The 16,542-nt window shown below is 41.7% G+C and overlaps 1 protein-coding gene across 1 annotated transcript in view; it reads right to left on the bottom strand.

The window, feature by feature from the left end:
- Window positions 1-4,118, bottom strand: part of APCDD1 (APC down-regulated 1) — a 53,073-nt gene extending 48,955 nt beyond the window's left edge. Inside the window, exon 1 of the mRNA XM_061595306.1 lies at window positions 3,294-4,118. Within this exon, the coding sequence (XP_061451290.1) occupies window positions 3,294-3,351 (58 nt within the window). The 5' untranslated portion in view covers window positions 3,352-4,118. The remainder of the gene's footprint in view (window positions 1-3,293) is intronic.
- Between the last annotated feature and the right edge of the window lie 12,424 nt (window positions 4,119-16,542).

The following is a 16,542-nucleotide window of genomic DNA, read 5'->3' as shown; positions in this document are numbered from 1 at the left end:
CCAATGAGCCTTTGTGAATGGCAAGTTTCAAGATACAGTGTGGCATGGGAAGTGGTACAAGAAAACCAAAAGAATTAAGATTGTACAGCTATAAATGAAAACACACCCAGCCCAAATAAAAAAACTTGTAAGGATCAAACTGACAGTGAAAAAGATGTTGTTCAAACCTATGGATTATTATTAATGAACAAGCCACTGATTTAAACCAAGTACTTTCATTAAGCATGTTTCAGAGTGAAAATGCAGTGAAAAAAGTTACAAGACCAAGTATTACATCCAACTGTCTGTCCATATTTGAGCCCAAGGGGGCAATGGTTTTCCACAGCAGATCTTCATCCCTATATAGTTAATAAGTGACAGTGGCCTCAACAAGTTTATTCTTTCTCCTCCCCTTTTTTCTTTTTAATGTTCCCATCTGATGACACTATAGTGGGGGGGGGAGCCAACAAGTCTCCCCATCCCAACTTCTCTTGGCAGCGGCTTGTTTGATCTGACTATTGGCCCTGATTTGTTTCACATTTCAGCCAAAGTTTAAAACAGCTCGGTAATTCCAAGCAGATGAGCCTGGGAGTCTAACCCTATAATTATACCTTCTCTCCTTACTTAGCCTCTAACTTCAAACCTTCCGTTTTGACTTCTAGACGCCCAGATCACAGAATTTTAAAGTGCACCTTGGCGTCCATGCAGGTCTGTCTCAACCAGACATATTTATACAGTCTATATATTTTGAAGTTGAGTTGTGGGAGGAGAATAAGAACCCCTTTGATGAGCAAGTCCTCTGTCTATAAAGACACAAGACACCCAGAAATCTCATGATCTTTATTATTTATTGTGTGGCATTTGGTATTGTCCAAATAAAGGGGCAGATTAATTCCTATGTTCAAAAACCTGTACAAAGTTCTGATTGGGATTTTAGATATGAATAGGGCATAAAATGAGGCATACTTAGTAAAGTATCTGAATAATGTAGAGTTTGATTTTTATTTTTATTTTATTTTTTATTTAGTTTAATTTATATACCGCCCTAAGCCCGAAGGCTCTCTGGGCGGTGTACAAAAAGATTTTCATACATATTGACTTGCCACAGCTGCCCCTGAAAAAAATAGCTCAGAATGTCTGAAAATTCAATAATGTATTTAGGTGCCAGGGTCATTATCAGCCTAAATGCCAGTTCATCTTATACTGGATGGTTATCTAGCAGTAACAGTAAAACTCCCAATAAACATTTTGAAGTGTTCAAAGACCACTTAGAAGGAAATGCTAGATACTTTACTATAGGTCTGGATTTGGCTTAATTAAAACTAGAATTATTGTGCCTGTGGACAAACATGCTTTTCTGGGAAAGACTCAACATGTCTTCTACAAAAGGAACTTCTGCCTCACTAGTCTTTTTGTGTTCTTTGAGGGGGTCTACAAACATGGATCAAAGTAATCTGGCATATTATATAACTGAGCTTTCAAAAAGCTTTCAACAAAATCCTTATCAAAGTCTCCTGAATAAACTTAGCAGTCATAGGATAAGAGGGCAGGTTCTTTTACAGATCAGTAACAGGTTAAAGGACAGAAAGCACAGGGTAGGAATAAATGGGCAATTTTCACAATGGTGGAAACTAACAAGTCCCCCAAAGTTCTATATTACAGCTATTTCATTATGATATAGAGTTAGGGGTATACTGTGAGATAGCCAAGTTTGGAGATCACATCAAGTTTTTCAAACTGTGGAAATCCAAAAGCAGATTATGAAAGATTCCTTAGGGGAATCTCCTTATATTGGGTTATGGGCAGCAAAATGGTAAATAAGTTTCAATAGAAGTAAATGTAAAATAATGCACATTTAGGTAAAACAAAACAAAAACAGCTACATATATCATAAGATTGGAAAAGGTTGTGATTATGCAGAAGATGCTGTGGTTGTGGTAGATATATCACAATGAAAATATCAACAAGGGCAGCAAAAGGGCAAATTGCATTTTAAGAATAATTAGGAAAGGACTGAAAACAGCCAATGTCTTATTTATAACTGTATGGTGTTGTTGCATTTTGAATACCATGTACAATTCTAGTCTTCCCATTTCAAAAAAGCATTATATGGAAAAGGTGCATAAAAGGATAACCCAATGATCAAGTGATGGAGGCATGTTCCATATCAGGCACTGAGGCTTTTTATTTGAGACAAGAAGACAAAAAGGAGAACATAGTACACTTCATTTAAAATAATGATTTATGTGAGGAAAGCAGAGAGTTTTTCCTCTTCATGCTAAAATTCAGGGTCACCCAATAGACCCTGCCAATTCACTGGCAGATTCAGGACAGACTAAGGAAAGCATTTCTTCACACAATGCGTAATCAACTTATGGAACTCACTGCCACAAGATGTATAGATGGCATCTTAGATGGCTTTGAAAGAGGATTAGAACAGGATAGGTCTATCAATGGCTAGGGGGAATTTCCATATTAAGAAACCATCCCTGAATACCCGGTGGGTGGCGGCTATTGCCATACATACAAACATACAGCTAGAGCTGATTGAGATAGTTTATTTTTAAAAATAAAAATTAGAATGGTTAAGAACTGCAGCTGCAGTCTACTGCCCTTTTGTGTCTCAGCAATATAACTGAAGTCAATAAAATAAATAGTTTGGGCCTATGGCCTGTAACACTTTCCACGTGATCACACATACAGAATCCAGGTTATGCTCTACACATTTTGTCCATGGGTTTTATTAATATAATACAATTAAGAAAACTGATGCAAAGGAAAATCACTCCATACACACCAACACTGAGACAAAGCTAATGTAGATTACATATATCCTGTTCAAATTCACATAGGCAAAAATCTCTTTTTGCCATAGACAGCTATTATACCCAACAAACAAGTGACCACAAGAAAGACACAAGAAAGTGACAGTTTCTGACTCTAGAAAATATGCTACACACATTTTGTCTATTCAAGTTGGCCAGCTTTTCCAGGGAACTAAGAGCTCTTACTGCCATGCAAATAAGTGAAATATACTGATAAATACTTCAGTACTGATATTTGAGACAATGTTAAGGTAAAACTAAAACAGGTAAAATACAGCTCTCCAGTGTGGATAGCCATCAACCTAAAGTAACAGAGAAAAGAAAAGGCATAAAAAAATAAGAATAATGATGTGTGTTGTACACCACTGCCAATGTGCATGGCCCTTCATTACAGGGATAAACTAAGAGACAGGTTGCAGCACTACTTCTACTACTACTACTACTACTAAACATTCCAAATGCATTCCACCTTCTATCTGCAATACTCACCATGCAAGAGAAGGGCTAGGAACAGGTATCTAAACAGGCTGCAGCAGGGACAGGACATTTCCAACTCTTCAAAGCTTCTCCACTCCAAGCCTCTTTTTTCCGCCCCTGTTTCCCTTTCCTTTTATTCTCCGACGCTTTCTTCCACTTTCCCCCGAGGCTTTGTGCTTCCTTGAAATGCCAATAATCCCCACACAAAAATCCCGCGGAAAGGTGACGGGCGGGCTAGAGAGCCTTTCTGGACCCACCTGGCGGTATTAAAATCCCAAAGGACCGCGGCAGCCCCAGTTTCTTTTCTCCCGAGCAACGGGGCCAGCGGTACGAGAGGAAGGCAGTGAAGTTCCAGTTTCCTTACGCAGCTGTCCGAGCCTTGACTCCACGAGTTTCCCCTCCTGTGAGGGCTTTCAAGTGAAGACGGCGCGCCCCATACCGGGCGCGCCGAAGGACTTTGGGGCGTGCGCCGAGGCGTCTCGGGCTCCTCTGCGCCTTCCCTGCCCTGAGCAACCTCTGCTCAGATCTCGCGTTGGGCGACCGCAGGCGTCCCTTTTTCCCAAGCGATTTCCCCGCCGCGTCTCCTCCTGCGGCTTTTTTCTTCTCCTCACTGAACCGAAGAGGCAGCGGCGGCGGCAGCAGCAACTCCCCTTCATATTTCCCCTGCCAGCAGCGCGAGGAGGAGGGGTCGGGGTGGTGCGGGAGGAGCTCTCCTCGCCGCCGGATCCCGAAATCGGACACCCCTGATTTGAAAGGAGACTACAAAGGCTTGGAGATATTTGCAGGGGAAGACCCCGCCCAGGCCGCTTTCGCCGCCTCTGCCTTCCCCTCCGTCCTGGGTACCAAACAAGTCGGATGGCCTGGACTGAGAAGGAAATGTCGGAACCCATCAAAGAGCTTCACGAAACTTTTATCAGGCGTCTCAGCAATGACGGCCTGAACAGCTCAAAGAGCGGGAAATGGCTCGTTGGCCGTTGTCGGCTTCCTGCAGAGAATGACTTCCTAAACATGGAGGAGTCTATGGCCCTCTTATCCCTAGCGAGCCTCCAGCAGGCACCTCAACCCTCGAGTTTTAAAGATTTCCCCAAAATTGAATTCCACATGGGCACAGATGCCTTGTAGTTATGGAGCATTCCCAATTTTAAAAGAAGATCTTTAAGCCGCCTTCACTCATGATATTAGGAAAATTCATCCACACACTCACACACGTAATGGTGCAAGGAGCACACAGGTAACCACAACCAACTGGGGATTTCTTTGCAGTATGTACACACAAGCATTTAAGTAGTGTTCATTCCAGCATGTGTTGACCCTGTAAGGCATTGGCATGGCTCCCCCATGTACAATGTGTCTGTTATTTCTGGAAATCTGTTTCTGATAGTTCTTATAAAATTACCCAACCCTAAGCCTTATAGATTTCTCAAAAGGGTCCCAAAGGACACATTTCAGCTAATAACATAAAGCTCAACAACCGGCCAAATTCACACCTCTGTGAAACAGCTCCCATTTCAGAGTTAATTATTTAGACTGAATATGGCCAAAGAGGGGCTTATAGCACTCTTTTAAAAGCGGGAGGTTGAAACCTTTAATGCTAATCACACATCCCTGCCCACCTGTATATAGCCACAGGGACATTGAGGGTAGAGACACACTCACTGTTCCTCCAGTTCCAGTGCATCTCCACTTCTTTTCTGAAAATGGGGACACATGTCGCTAGTCGAGCCCTTTTTACTGTAAAACCTGGTGGGATCAGCTTGAATGCGGTTTTTAAAAAATTTGCTTCAAAGAGATTTCACAGCTGATCAGCAGATCAACCTGTTCCTCCTCTAAGTGTGGCCAATGGAAACACTTTGCTGTAGGTGACTAGTTTGTTCATAGCCTTAGAAATAGGAAACAGGAACAGCTCATTTGACTGCTGGGTCTATCTCCTTCTGGTCCTCCCTCCATCAACTGCTACCTAACTACAGACATTCTATGAAGGTGAAGCAGACTGGGAAGCAGTGCCACTTCATCAGGTCTGCTGTGAAACCAGCTCCATTTGACTTCTCCCCCCCGCTTGCCCCCCCCTTTCATCTAGCATCAGCCTTTCCTCCTGGACTCATCAGAAGGAGGGATGGGAACCAGGGCTATTCCATCATCTCTGTTGAGAGGCCAACTTTATTATGCACCTCCCTGTCTCAGCTGTCGCCTGACATTCCATCAGGGTGCAGCAGCAGAAGAGATGGGAAGCAGAGCCCCTCCCTTGGTTCTGCTGAAAGATCAGCTCCAATGGTCTCCTCTCCCTGAATTGTTCAGCTGGTCATTATAAAAAAATTAAGTCAACTGCCAATACAGACCTGAGTTTGGGTTTTTAGTGATTATTTTTATACAAAAAATGTGTGTCCTGTCATAATTATCTGTTTTATGATTATTTGACCCTGAGTGTATTTAGTCTGGTCTTTGACCATAATAAAGTACTACTACTACTACTGCTGGTCATTATAAAAAAATACTATGTAACTGTAAGAATTGGTGGCTGATTTTGCTCATTTTCCTTTTCTCCTTTTGCATCATCTTTGAAACTTGCATGCAGGAATCCTCTTGTTTTTATTTATCTTATGTAGCCACTCTGGGCCTCTTTGGCTGAAGGGTGAGATAAAAATGCTTTACATTAATGAATGAACTTTGGTGCAAACATGCCCAAATAAGTTTTTTAAAAATAAAATATTATAAATTGATTTCTAGTTTTAGCTGAAGTTGTTACCTAGTAGACTAGCTGCTTGTTCTTCTGATTTAGCAAGAAGCTATGTTTTTGAACATCAACCTGTTGATTAAGATTACAGTCTACAGATCTTTCCTTGCATGCTTATTTGGAAGATCTTCCACTATACCCCTGTGCCACAAACAGAAGAGTTGAGTGTAATCCAACCTACTGTCTTGGTGATCTAAGTCCAAAGAAGACATGGTATGAGACCAGAATAAGTGTACATGATCCAAGTTGCAATGCTGGGCGCAGGACTGCTTCACAACACATTGTATATTCTCCTGAATTTAGTTCTAATGGGTTGAACTAAGAGTGGGAGACATTTCTGATCAGGTGTGCTGTTAAGGAAGCTCTCTGTTACATAATTTGTAAGGGGAATATGAGGAAGGAAAACCAAAATGCTAGAAAAATAAGTGTTTGCATTGGTGACAGCAATTTCCTTATTGGAAGATACTTATTGCCAGCCTTTATTCCCTTGATGAAGGCCTAAATATACAAAGGCTGAAACGCATTGGGCTTGGATTACAAATAAACACTTATTTTTCTAGCATTCTGGTTTTCCTTCCTGGTTTTATCTGCTAGCCACTTTCTGGTGTAGTTTTACATAATTTGTAAGCCCTTGATCTTGATGACCCATCTAGCAAGATTTATTTTATGCTAAATTATCAAGCTGTAGAAATTAAATGAATTGTTTTGAAATAACTATTTATTCAGTAAATGGACATGTAGAATAGATAGAAAGGGACATGTTGCACAGCCTAGGAAACAAGCTGTACAGAAAAGGGGGTCTCAATGAGAGTGAAAGTCTCTGCTGCCACCAGTATAAACCACCTGTCTAAATTGCCTACACTTTGAAGTTTAACACTACATTCTTTGACTCACCCAGCATAGAATTGTATCCCAAAGTGAGAGTTCAAGAGCACTTTGATTCTGGCAACTTAATGTATAGACCTAGGCACAAACAAGCATTAAATGTAATAAAAGTTCCACTAAGGAATCTTTTTAATAAAAAAAACTGTGCACAACTGTGCAAAACAAGACTGAGTAAAAATGAAATTGACTGCCTTCGAGTTGGTCCCAACTTATGGCAACCCTATGAATAGAGTTTTCATGGTAAGTGGTATTCAGAGGTGGTTTTACCATTGCCTTCCTCTGAGGCTGAGAGGCAGTGACTGGCCCAAGGTCACCTAGTGAGCTTCGTGGTTGTGTGGGGATTTGAACTCTGGTCTCCCAGGTCATAGTCTAACACCTTAACCACTAGTTAACTCAAAATTGTTTCATCCCACAAACACATTAGCAGCCTGGTCCATAAGCAAGTTGGAGTACTCTGATTTGTTTGACAAAAAATGTGTATTTAGTTGGGTTTAGTTTAAATCCATATACTCTGAGCTTCACTGGTAGAACTTCAGTGGGGCTATATTGGCTTAAATCTGAGCAGTTCACTTAACTGTTTCATGGATCGCTGTCAGTTACTCTCAGGGGACTGCACTGCAGAAACAGGAATTTCCAATAGCTTGCTGGATACAGAAAGGGAGAAAAAGACTTTATTACTGCCTTTGCCAGCTGCTTAAATGAGGCTCTGTTTGTGATTTCCTATCAGTGCCATTTCAGATGTAATGCAATCACAACCCAATGAATGAGCTTAAACTGTATACAACATTCCAAGAATAAGACAGAATTTATTTATTTATTTATTTAATTAAGCTTATATACCGCCCGACTAGCAACAGCTCTCTGGGCAGTGAACATTAAAAATACAATAAAAATAACACAAAACTGTACACAAAACTGTACAGTCTAAAATCAAAATATAATAATTTACAATTAACAGGAATTAAAATGCCTCAGAGAAGAGAAAGGTTTTAACCTGGCGCCGAAAAGATGATAGTGTCGGCGCCAGGCGCACCTCCTCGGGGAGACCATTCCATAGTTCGGGGGCCACCACTGAGAAGGCCTTAGATCTTGTCACCACTCTCCGGGCTTCCCTATGAGTCGGAACCCGGAGGAGGGCCTTCGTAGTAGACCGTAGTGTACGGGCCGGTTCATATCCGGAGAGGCGTTCCGACAGATATCGTGGTCCCGCGCCGTATAAGGCTTTATAGGTAAGTACCAACACTTTGAATCTGGCCCGGAAGCATATTGGAAGCCAGTGCAAACGGGCTAGCACAGGTGTTATATGCTCAGACCGCTTAGTTCTTGTTAGCAGTCTGGCTGCCGCATTTTGCACTAGCTGTAGCTTCCGAATCGTCTTCAAAGGTAGCCCTACGTAAAGCGCATTGCAGTAGTCCAGGCGCGAGGTTACCATAGCATGTACCACTGATGAGAGGTCCTCCTTACTCAGATAGGGACGTAGCTGGGCTACCAACCGAAGTTGGTAGAACGCATTCCGGGCCACCGAGGCTACATGAGCCTCAAGTGTGAGGGAAGAGTCTAAGATGACTCCCAGACTACGTACCTGTTCCTTTAGGGGGAGTGTAACCCCATCCAGGACAGGGTATATATCCACCATCCGATCAGAGAAACCATCCACCAACAGCATCTCAGTCTTGTCAGGATTGAGTCTCAGTTTGTTAGTTCTCATCCAGTCCATTGTCGCAGCCAGGCAACGGTTCAGCACGTCGACTGCCTCACCTGAGGAAGATGTAAAGGAGAAGTAGAGCTGCGTGTCATCACGTCAGAATATGCCTTGCCTTAAAACGTTCATTATTTTTTATTATCTTAGGGATATGTCACTTTGCTGATATTCAGTAGATTTGAAATCTTCACGTGATAGTCCCATTTTCTTGGTAACACCTATTACTTTATTATGGGAAACTCAGGTGGTGGAGAGGGGGACAAACTTCACTAGACTGTAACCATTGATGTTTTAGTCTGAGGAATACTTTCCATAAACGGTCATAAAGAAATAGAAGATAAAATCAGAAATATAATTTCTAGTTTAAATTGGGGCAGAATATATCTAAACAAAGCTATAAAATGGAGCTGTAGTTAGTACAAAGCTTGTCTGTATCTGAGGAGTATCATTAGTTCAGAAGAATTTAGAGAAGGAAATCAAGATGACAGCTGTAGTGTTATGGTAACAGCCATTTTGCCTACCCACCCACCCATCAAGATCACAGCTGTACCTGCAGAATGCTCCTGATCCCCATATACTACTAAACGGGTTACTACTGTTTTCAGAACTGAAGTGCTGAACAGGTGTGACTATACTCTGTGAGCAGATCAAGAGGCTTGTAGCTTACTGCTTGAACTTCGGGTTGCCGGGACTGGAGGGAGTACTGTGCATGCAGCCCCCCAGGAGATAAAAGGGCGCTTTGCTCCTATAGCTGCTTCCTTGCTCTTGTGGTAGCAGAAACTTAGGCACTGAATCTGGTTTCCATATGTAGATCATCACACAATGGGTGAAAGCAAAAATTGATATGATTATGTACCAATAATGTTTAAATGATGTAAAAAAAAAACTGGAGAATCAACCTGTCCAAAAATGGTGGGATTGGGGAAAAAACTAGACTTTAAATCTTCAAAGAACAAAGGACATGAACAGGTTGGTAGTCAATGTAACGGAAACAGTGAAAGATGTTTTAAAATGTGTACAGAATAGATAGGAGATATATAGATCTGTCTCCTATATGCATACATTTTAAAAATAAAATCACCATTGCCTTGACATTAACTGCCAGCCTATTCATGTCATCATGATCAACCCATGGGACACAACCCACCAGGAAATTATTCTGCAGAAGACCTTTTCAAATGACATTATATAAGAGAGTGGTGGCTGTAATTCATTTAAGCAGGGCTTGCATAGGAGAATTTCTTGATCAGTTGTGTACCTCATGTTAATTAGGGAGAGGAGGATATCTGGAATTTCCATCTCAGGCATCAAAATATCTTGGGCTGCCTTTGGCTGGTGAGACAAAGTAAGGAAAACACTACTGTGAATGACAGAGTTTTATTTTTGCCTAACAAAAACATCTTTCACCTGGTTACCAAATTTTATAAGCATCTAATGTTTAAAATTTGTACAAATCCATCAGAGTTGGAGTGAGAGATCTGCTTGCTTGCTTTGTAGTAGAAGCTGACAAGTTGTTGATACTGCAGAAATTTTAATCCAAGATCAAACGCTTGCTTGAGGTTTGTAGAAATCATCTGGTGGGACAGCTGGAACAGATTCTCAGTAGGTCCACTGACAAAAACTCCAGTATAACAATGAACAAGTTCTACTAAAACCACAGTATTATATGGCTGTCCTAACCAGCCCCTGCTGCTAATGTACTCAAGAAATAAGAGCACAGAATACATTGAAATATATTGGGCTAATAGTTATACAGCCACGACAGTGGCTCTATACTATAGCCAGCATGGATTTCTCACATTCCGCAATGTTAAATTGAAAATACCCCCATGCCATTCTGTTGCTTCCCATAAGCTCATTTCAAAACAAAACCTTACATAACTTATATTCCTGAACTTAGAAATGCTTGTTTTTCATGGTGATATACAAAACACTCAGAGAGAATTGAGAGTTCAAAATGTGAAACAAGAGGGGGAGGGAATCCAGACCCCAGTGGGACTTTTTTCTGTCAGTATTCTCATAATTTGTTGAAATTAATTAAAAATCAGCCATGTTCACAGAGTACCTGTAATCCTGTTACTGACCTTGCCTCATACTCTGACCTTCATCATCTGCAGTTTAAAAGTTAAAAAGATGTCCGGCTGATTTTTAATTAATTTAAGAAATTTAACATTGAAGTCTATTATAACATTGGGCATGGTCAGTAACAACCCGCTGTCAGTGTTCTAAAAGCCAGACTCACAGCTATTTGGCTTGGCTAATCAAGTGGCCACACCCATGCCAGACATTTATTTCACTTTAGACAGTCATGGCTTCCCCCAAAGAATCCTGGGAAGTGTAGCATGTGAAGGGTGCTGAGAGTTGTTAGGAGACTCCTATTCCTCTAACAAAACTCCAGTGGCCAGAGTGGTTTAACAGTGAACACCTCTTCTGCAGATTGTAGCTCTGTGAGGGGAATAGGGAATCTCCTAACAACTCTCAGCACCCTTCACAAACTGCATTTCCCAGGATTCTTTGGGGGACACCATCAGGGCTGGTGCCAAAGGGCAGCCAGGTCAGGCCCTGAGGGGCCCCTCAATAGGATGGGGAAGGAGCACAACTTGGAAAAGTTACTTTTTTGAACTACAACTTTCATCAGCCCAATCCAGTGGCCATGCTGGCTGGGGCTGATGGGAGTTGTAGTTTTAAAAAGTAACTTTTCCAAGCTCTGGGAAGCAGTAGTGCTCCCTTTCCACTATCCATGGCAGGGTAGCTGCCATGGATCACAGGGAGGGAGCTTGCAAGCTGCCTGCCCGTTTGCTGACTCCACCTACCTGTCTTTCCTGTCTTTTATGGCTGTGCACGCAGGGCTGCCATTAACCAAGATGGCAGCTGAGGTTTCCGTAAGGTGCTGATGCCCCTGCCGCCATCTTGGTTGGTGGCAGTGATGTGCACGCATAGCACCATGCGTGCCATCATCCAAGATGGTGGCAGAGGCTTCAGCCCTTTAGGGAAACCTTGGCTGCCACCTTGGTTAATGGCAGCCCTGTGCGTGTGTGCCAGGGCCCAGGGCAGGCTGGTGCCAGCCCTGGACATAATGACTGTTTAAAGTGACATAAAGATCTGGTATGGATGTGGTCAATGAGAGCTTTGGTTTAAATTTGGGTGGGAGACTACATGTGCCTACTGTAGAATAAAAAAGTGGGGAAAACCCTAAAAAACAATGATACTGTTCACAATATTTTCCTTTTGGCAGGTAAAGGGGCTCTCCCTCTGCCCAGTGCTCACCAAACCAATCTCCTCCTGTCCCTTCCTCTCCTCCTTGCCCTCCCTCTCCCCTCCCCCTTCCTCCCTACCCCTATCCTTCCTTTTCTTCCCTCCCCCTTCCCCCTCCTCCCCCTCCCTGCCACTCCCCCAGGTTAGTTTCACCTATCCTAAGCATGATTGTACAGGAGTAAATCCCACTGAACTCAAAAAGCATGCTAATGATCAAACCTGCCCTCCCCTCCCCCTTCCTCTTGTGCCTTTCCTTCCCCTTCCTTTACCCCTCCCGCCCCTCCCCCTCCCCTTCCAATCCTTTCCCTTCTCCTTCTCCTTCCTCCTCCCTTTCCCCTCCCCTCCCCTCCTTCTCCCCCATGGTCAGTTTTACGTATCCTAAGCATGATTGCATGGGAGTAAATCCCATTGAACTCAATAAGCATGCAAATGATCAGAACTGCCTTTCTCCTCCCCTTCTCTCTTCTCCTCTCCCCTCTCTCCTTGCCACCACTCACCATATGCTCACTGGCACATGTTACCAAATTGTTCCAAGCTATACAGGACTTAGATTGGACTGTGAAATACCAATCCAAATTTTTAGGGTAGTACAATATTTCAGAGAGGAGGTCTGGTTTCCTGCTCCCCTGGTGCATTCAATATAGCTGCCCAATTTTCCTGCTTTTTATAGTTTGATGGAAATATCTGTTGGCTATAGGTACGTTCTTAAACTGCAAGGGTTTTTTTTGCCTATTAGTGGATTTTTTTAAAACCAACTAAAACATTCACTAAGCAGTTAGCCAACTTTTGAGTTCCCAATTTTTTCCCCAAGCAGGATATTAAACAAAAAAGTTAAGGAAGGTGAGAAAAAATCTGGGCATAATGAAAATATCTCAAAACTGTGCAACAATGTAGTGGGTCATAATAAACATATAACCCTTCTGGATTTTGGGATTTTTTCTTATGGGTTTATGTGGCTACTTTTAAGAATAAATTGTTATTTTATCTGCCTATTTTTGATATACTCTTGTGTGGGCAACTCAATCCTAATGCATCAAATAGATTTAAGCTTCTTTTGTGACTTAGTCCAAATGCTTCCAAACACAAATTCTCTAAAAGCATTTTTTGATAATTTTTTTCTTGGATAGATTGGTTAAAAACACATTTTATTTTGCACAAGAGGTCAAAAGTATAAGAAATAGCTTCAGTTGTTGCAATGTATGACAATATAGAATAATCAACTGGCCACAGTCAATCCTTAGAGGATAAGTACAGTGCACAGCATTGTGTGGGTTTTCTTGTGTGTGAGATACTTTATTCTGAAGTTGAAAAGAGTTCAAGAACAAATATCACATAGAGGCTTTCAAAGGAATGTTAGCATATTTTCTCTGTTAGACAAAAATTTGAAAAAGAAGAGAAAATTATAGAGCTACGAGTGTGTGGCTTACTACTGGCAGATAAATGAGTTATCAGAAAGCTATTGTGTTACTAAAATGTCCATTTCAGCCTCTTGCACTGTTACTGAACATTTTTCCACAATACAGTACACACAGAGCTATTCCACGTGGAACAGAAAAAACAACAAATTAGCATGCTGTTTCTTTTATATTAAAATGGACTAATGTATCTTTCTCTGTATTTTTACTTGTGTTTTTAAAAATCATTTATTTATTATTTATTAGCATTTCTAGGCCAGAATTCTCTGCGACAAGCAGCATTTGAAGTGGCATACAACGTATAACATCACCATAAATCAATCAAACTAAAACACCCATAATTAAAGCATCTGACATCACAACAAAACATAGCACAGCAGCAAAATAGAATTGCTCAATAAGCACTTAGAATGTGTAATCTACTCTTCCATCACACTGCCAGGAACACCTTGTGGAATAACCATGTTTTTACTATTCCTCTTAAGTATCTATTTAGATGTCTAAAGAGTTAGCCATGTTGCCATAGAAACACATAGCTAGTGATGACTCCAGAAGGAGGGTTAGACCTCCCTTCCATCTGGCTGGGGGCCAGGTCAAGTCCTATAGGAAGGAGAACAATAGGCCAGAGACTAGCATTTGTGTGTGTGTGTAGTCTTGTCTGTAGCTGGAAGTTGGGAAGATGCAGAGGTGAAATTAGAGGCAAGCAGCAGATTAAGAGAAAAGATTTTTCACACTACACATCACGTGGTATTAGCCACTAATTTAGACACCTTTTAAAAGATGATTAAACAAAGCAGTTTTTGAAGCCAAAAAAGCCCTTTTCTATTGTTAATCTCCCCAGCATCAGCATATTCAGAGGTAGACGGCCATTGTACCTGGAGGTTCTATATATCAATAAATTGACAGATACCTTTCCTTCTCTAGCTGTGAGGGGGCATGGTGTGACTATCATGAGGGGCTCCTCTTCTGAATTTGCCACAACCCTAGTGCTTACTATGACATACACACCAGCTACTGTATGACCCAATTGCCTTGCAATAAGCACCGATGTTACTGCAACTGATCAGAGCAGTGGCAGCAGCTCTTGGCCATACCTGCATTTGGTTGTGGGAGAAATGGGATGTCATGGGGTAGCATTTCCTTTTAAGGAGCTATAGTAAATGCCCTAACCAGTCAAATAAACATTTATGACTACCACATGTCCATTGGACAATATCCCAGTTCCCAACTGTTCCTGTTTTTGCTAGACGTCAGCTGTCTGTAATAGACCAGAGCTCAGCTCTGTGCAGCAGGTTTGTATATCATGTCCTTGCACTTCCCGGATGTCAATGGATTCAACCTGAGTTTTAAATGCAGACTTTTGGAATAGGAAATGTAATATCCTAGTTGTCAATGGAAGTCAGGATAGAAACAGAGGATAGACACAGAAATGCAATTTCTCCCTTCTCCCATGAAAATAACTGAAAACTGAAATAGGTAAACAGCTGAAAATAAAAACTGGATAGATTTGCATGTTGAAGCCTGTATGACATGCATGCCTACAGATGTTTTTTAATTTTCTTGAAGATAAGATGTAAAGGGTGCGTTAACATTTGTTTCTTTGAAGGTGTATTGCCCAATTCACCCTTGGCTGGACTTCAATGATTTGAGTTTATGTATCCATTTATGCTAGAGGTGAATTAACTCTGGATTGTTTTCTTTCTGGTTAACCTGATAAAACTGATTTGCAGTAGATTCATACAGATTAAGGGAAATAATTTTTCTGGGCTGGCCCAAGCCATTTCATTGCCTGAGGCAAAGGACAAAATGGCACACACACCCCAATCCATGTACTTGCACTTGACTACGCTGGCAGCTGAACTTTACTTCAACAAATGGATATAGGATAGCGTCAATGGAGCTTACTCCTCAGATGATGATGATGATGATTTCCATTTATAGACCACTTTGTATCTGGCAATCTCAAATAGGCTGTATATATACTTGTGTGTGTGTGTGTGTGTGTGTTTGTGTGTAGTACAATAAAATGATGTCAAACAATTCATATAAAAACCAAAAAAGCAAATACATAAACTGCATCCATAAGCACAATATGAATATAAATACAGTCAGAATACTGCAGTCTCGTGTTGAGGATATTCTCCAGGGGGTGGAGGGATCATGGTAGTGGAATATTAGGAACCTAGATAGTTGGCTGTGTGATTGGCATACAGATTTCAGGACACAAAAGTTGTTGTCACCCATCATCTAGATAGCATAGTAGATCACCCATCATCTAGACAGCATAGTAGATAGTGCTGGGGAGGAGTCAGTGGTCATGGTGCACATTGGCACCAATTACATGGGAAAATGTAGTTGTGATGTCCTGGAAGCAAACTTTATGTTGGAGGTAGGATACTGAAAGTCAGGACCTCCAAGGTAGCTTTCTCTGAAATGCTACCTGTTCCACGCGCAGGCAGAGCTCTGTAGTCTCAATGCATGGAAGAGACAATAGTGTCAGGAGGAGGGGGTTGGATTTGTTTGGAACTGGAGAATATTTTGGGACAGGCTGGGCCTATACAAAAGAAATAGGCTTCACTTTAAATGGGATGGAACTAGACTGCTAGCACTTAAAATCAAAAAAGTGGCAGAGCAGCTTTTAAATTAATTGCAGAGGGAAAGCTGACAGGAATTGAGGAGGGTCCTGTTCAGAACAAATCTCTCTCCTGGAATGAAGATTTAAAAATTGATGAAAATTTAAATGGGAGAGGCATTGAACTAGGCACTGTGAGTGCAGGGGCACAAGACAGATATTCAGAGGCCCAAGCACCATAGGCCAAAACACCAGTGCCAAAGCGACTTGAAGAGAGACACTATATGCAAGTGTTTATATGCTAATATCAGGAGCCTCTGAGCCAAGATGGGAGAACTGAAGTGCTTGGTGTTAGAGGACAGCACTGATATAGTGGGCATAATGGAAAGCTGCTGGAATGGAGAGAACCAGTAGGACACAATACTAGAAACACAAGATTAGAAGCTCAACTGGATGCCACAGATCAGGAAAGGTACCACTAGGGCCTAGAGCAGCTTTTCCCAACCAGTGTGCCTCCAGATGTTGTTGGACTACAACTCCCATCATCCTCAGCCAGCATTGCCAATGATCAGGAAATATGGGAATTGTGGTGCAACAACATCTGGAGGCACACTGGTTGGGAAAGGCTGGCCTAGAGGATGGCAGTGTGTTTAACAAGCAGAGTTAAATATACTATTAGCAACAAGAACACTGCCTTCAAA

Source organism: Rhineura floridana, chromosome 1, assembly GCF_030035675.1.
Source record: "Rhineura floridana isolate rRhiFlo1 chromosome 1, rRhiFlo1.hap2, whole genome shotgun sequence".
Lineage (NCBI taxonomy): Eukaryota > Metazoa > Chordata > Lepidosauria > Squamata > Rhineuridae > Rhineura > Rhineura floridana.
The sequence above is the reverse complement of the archived record's forward strand: the minus strand, read 5'-3'. Positions and strand labels throughout refer to the sequence as shown.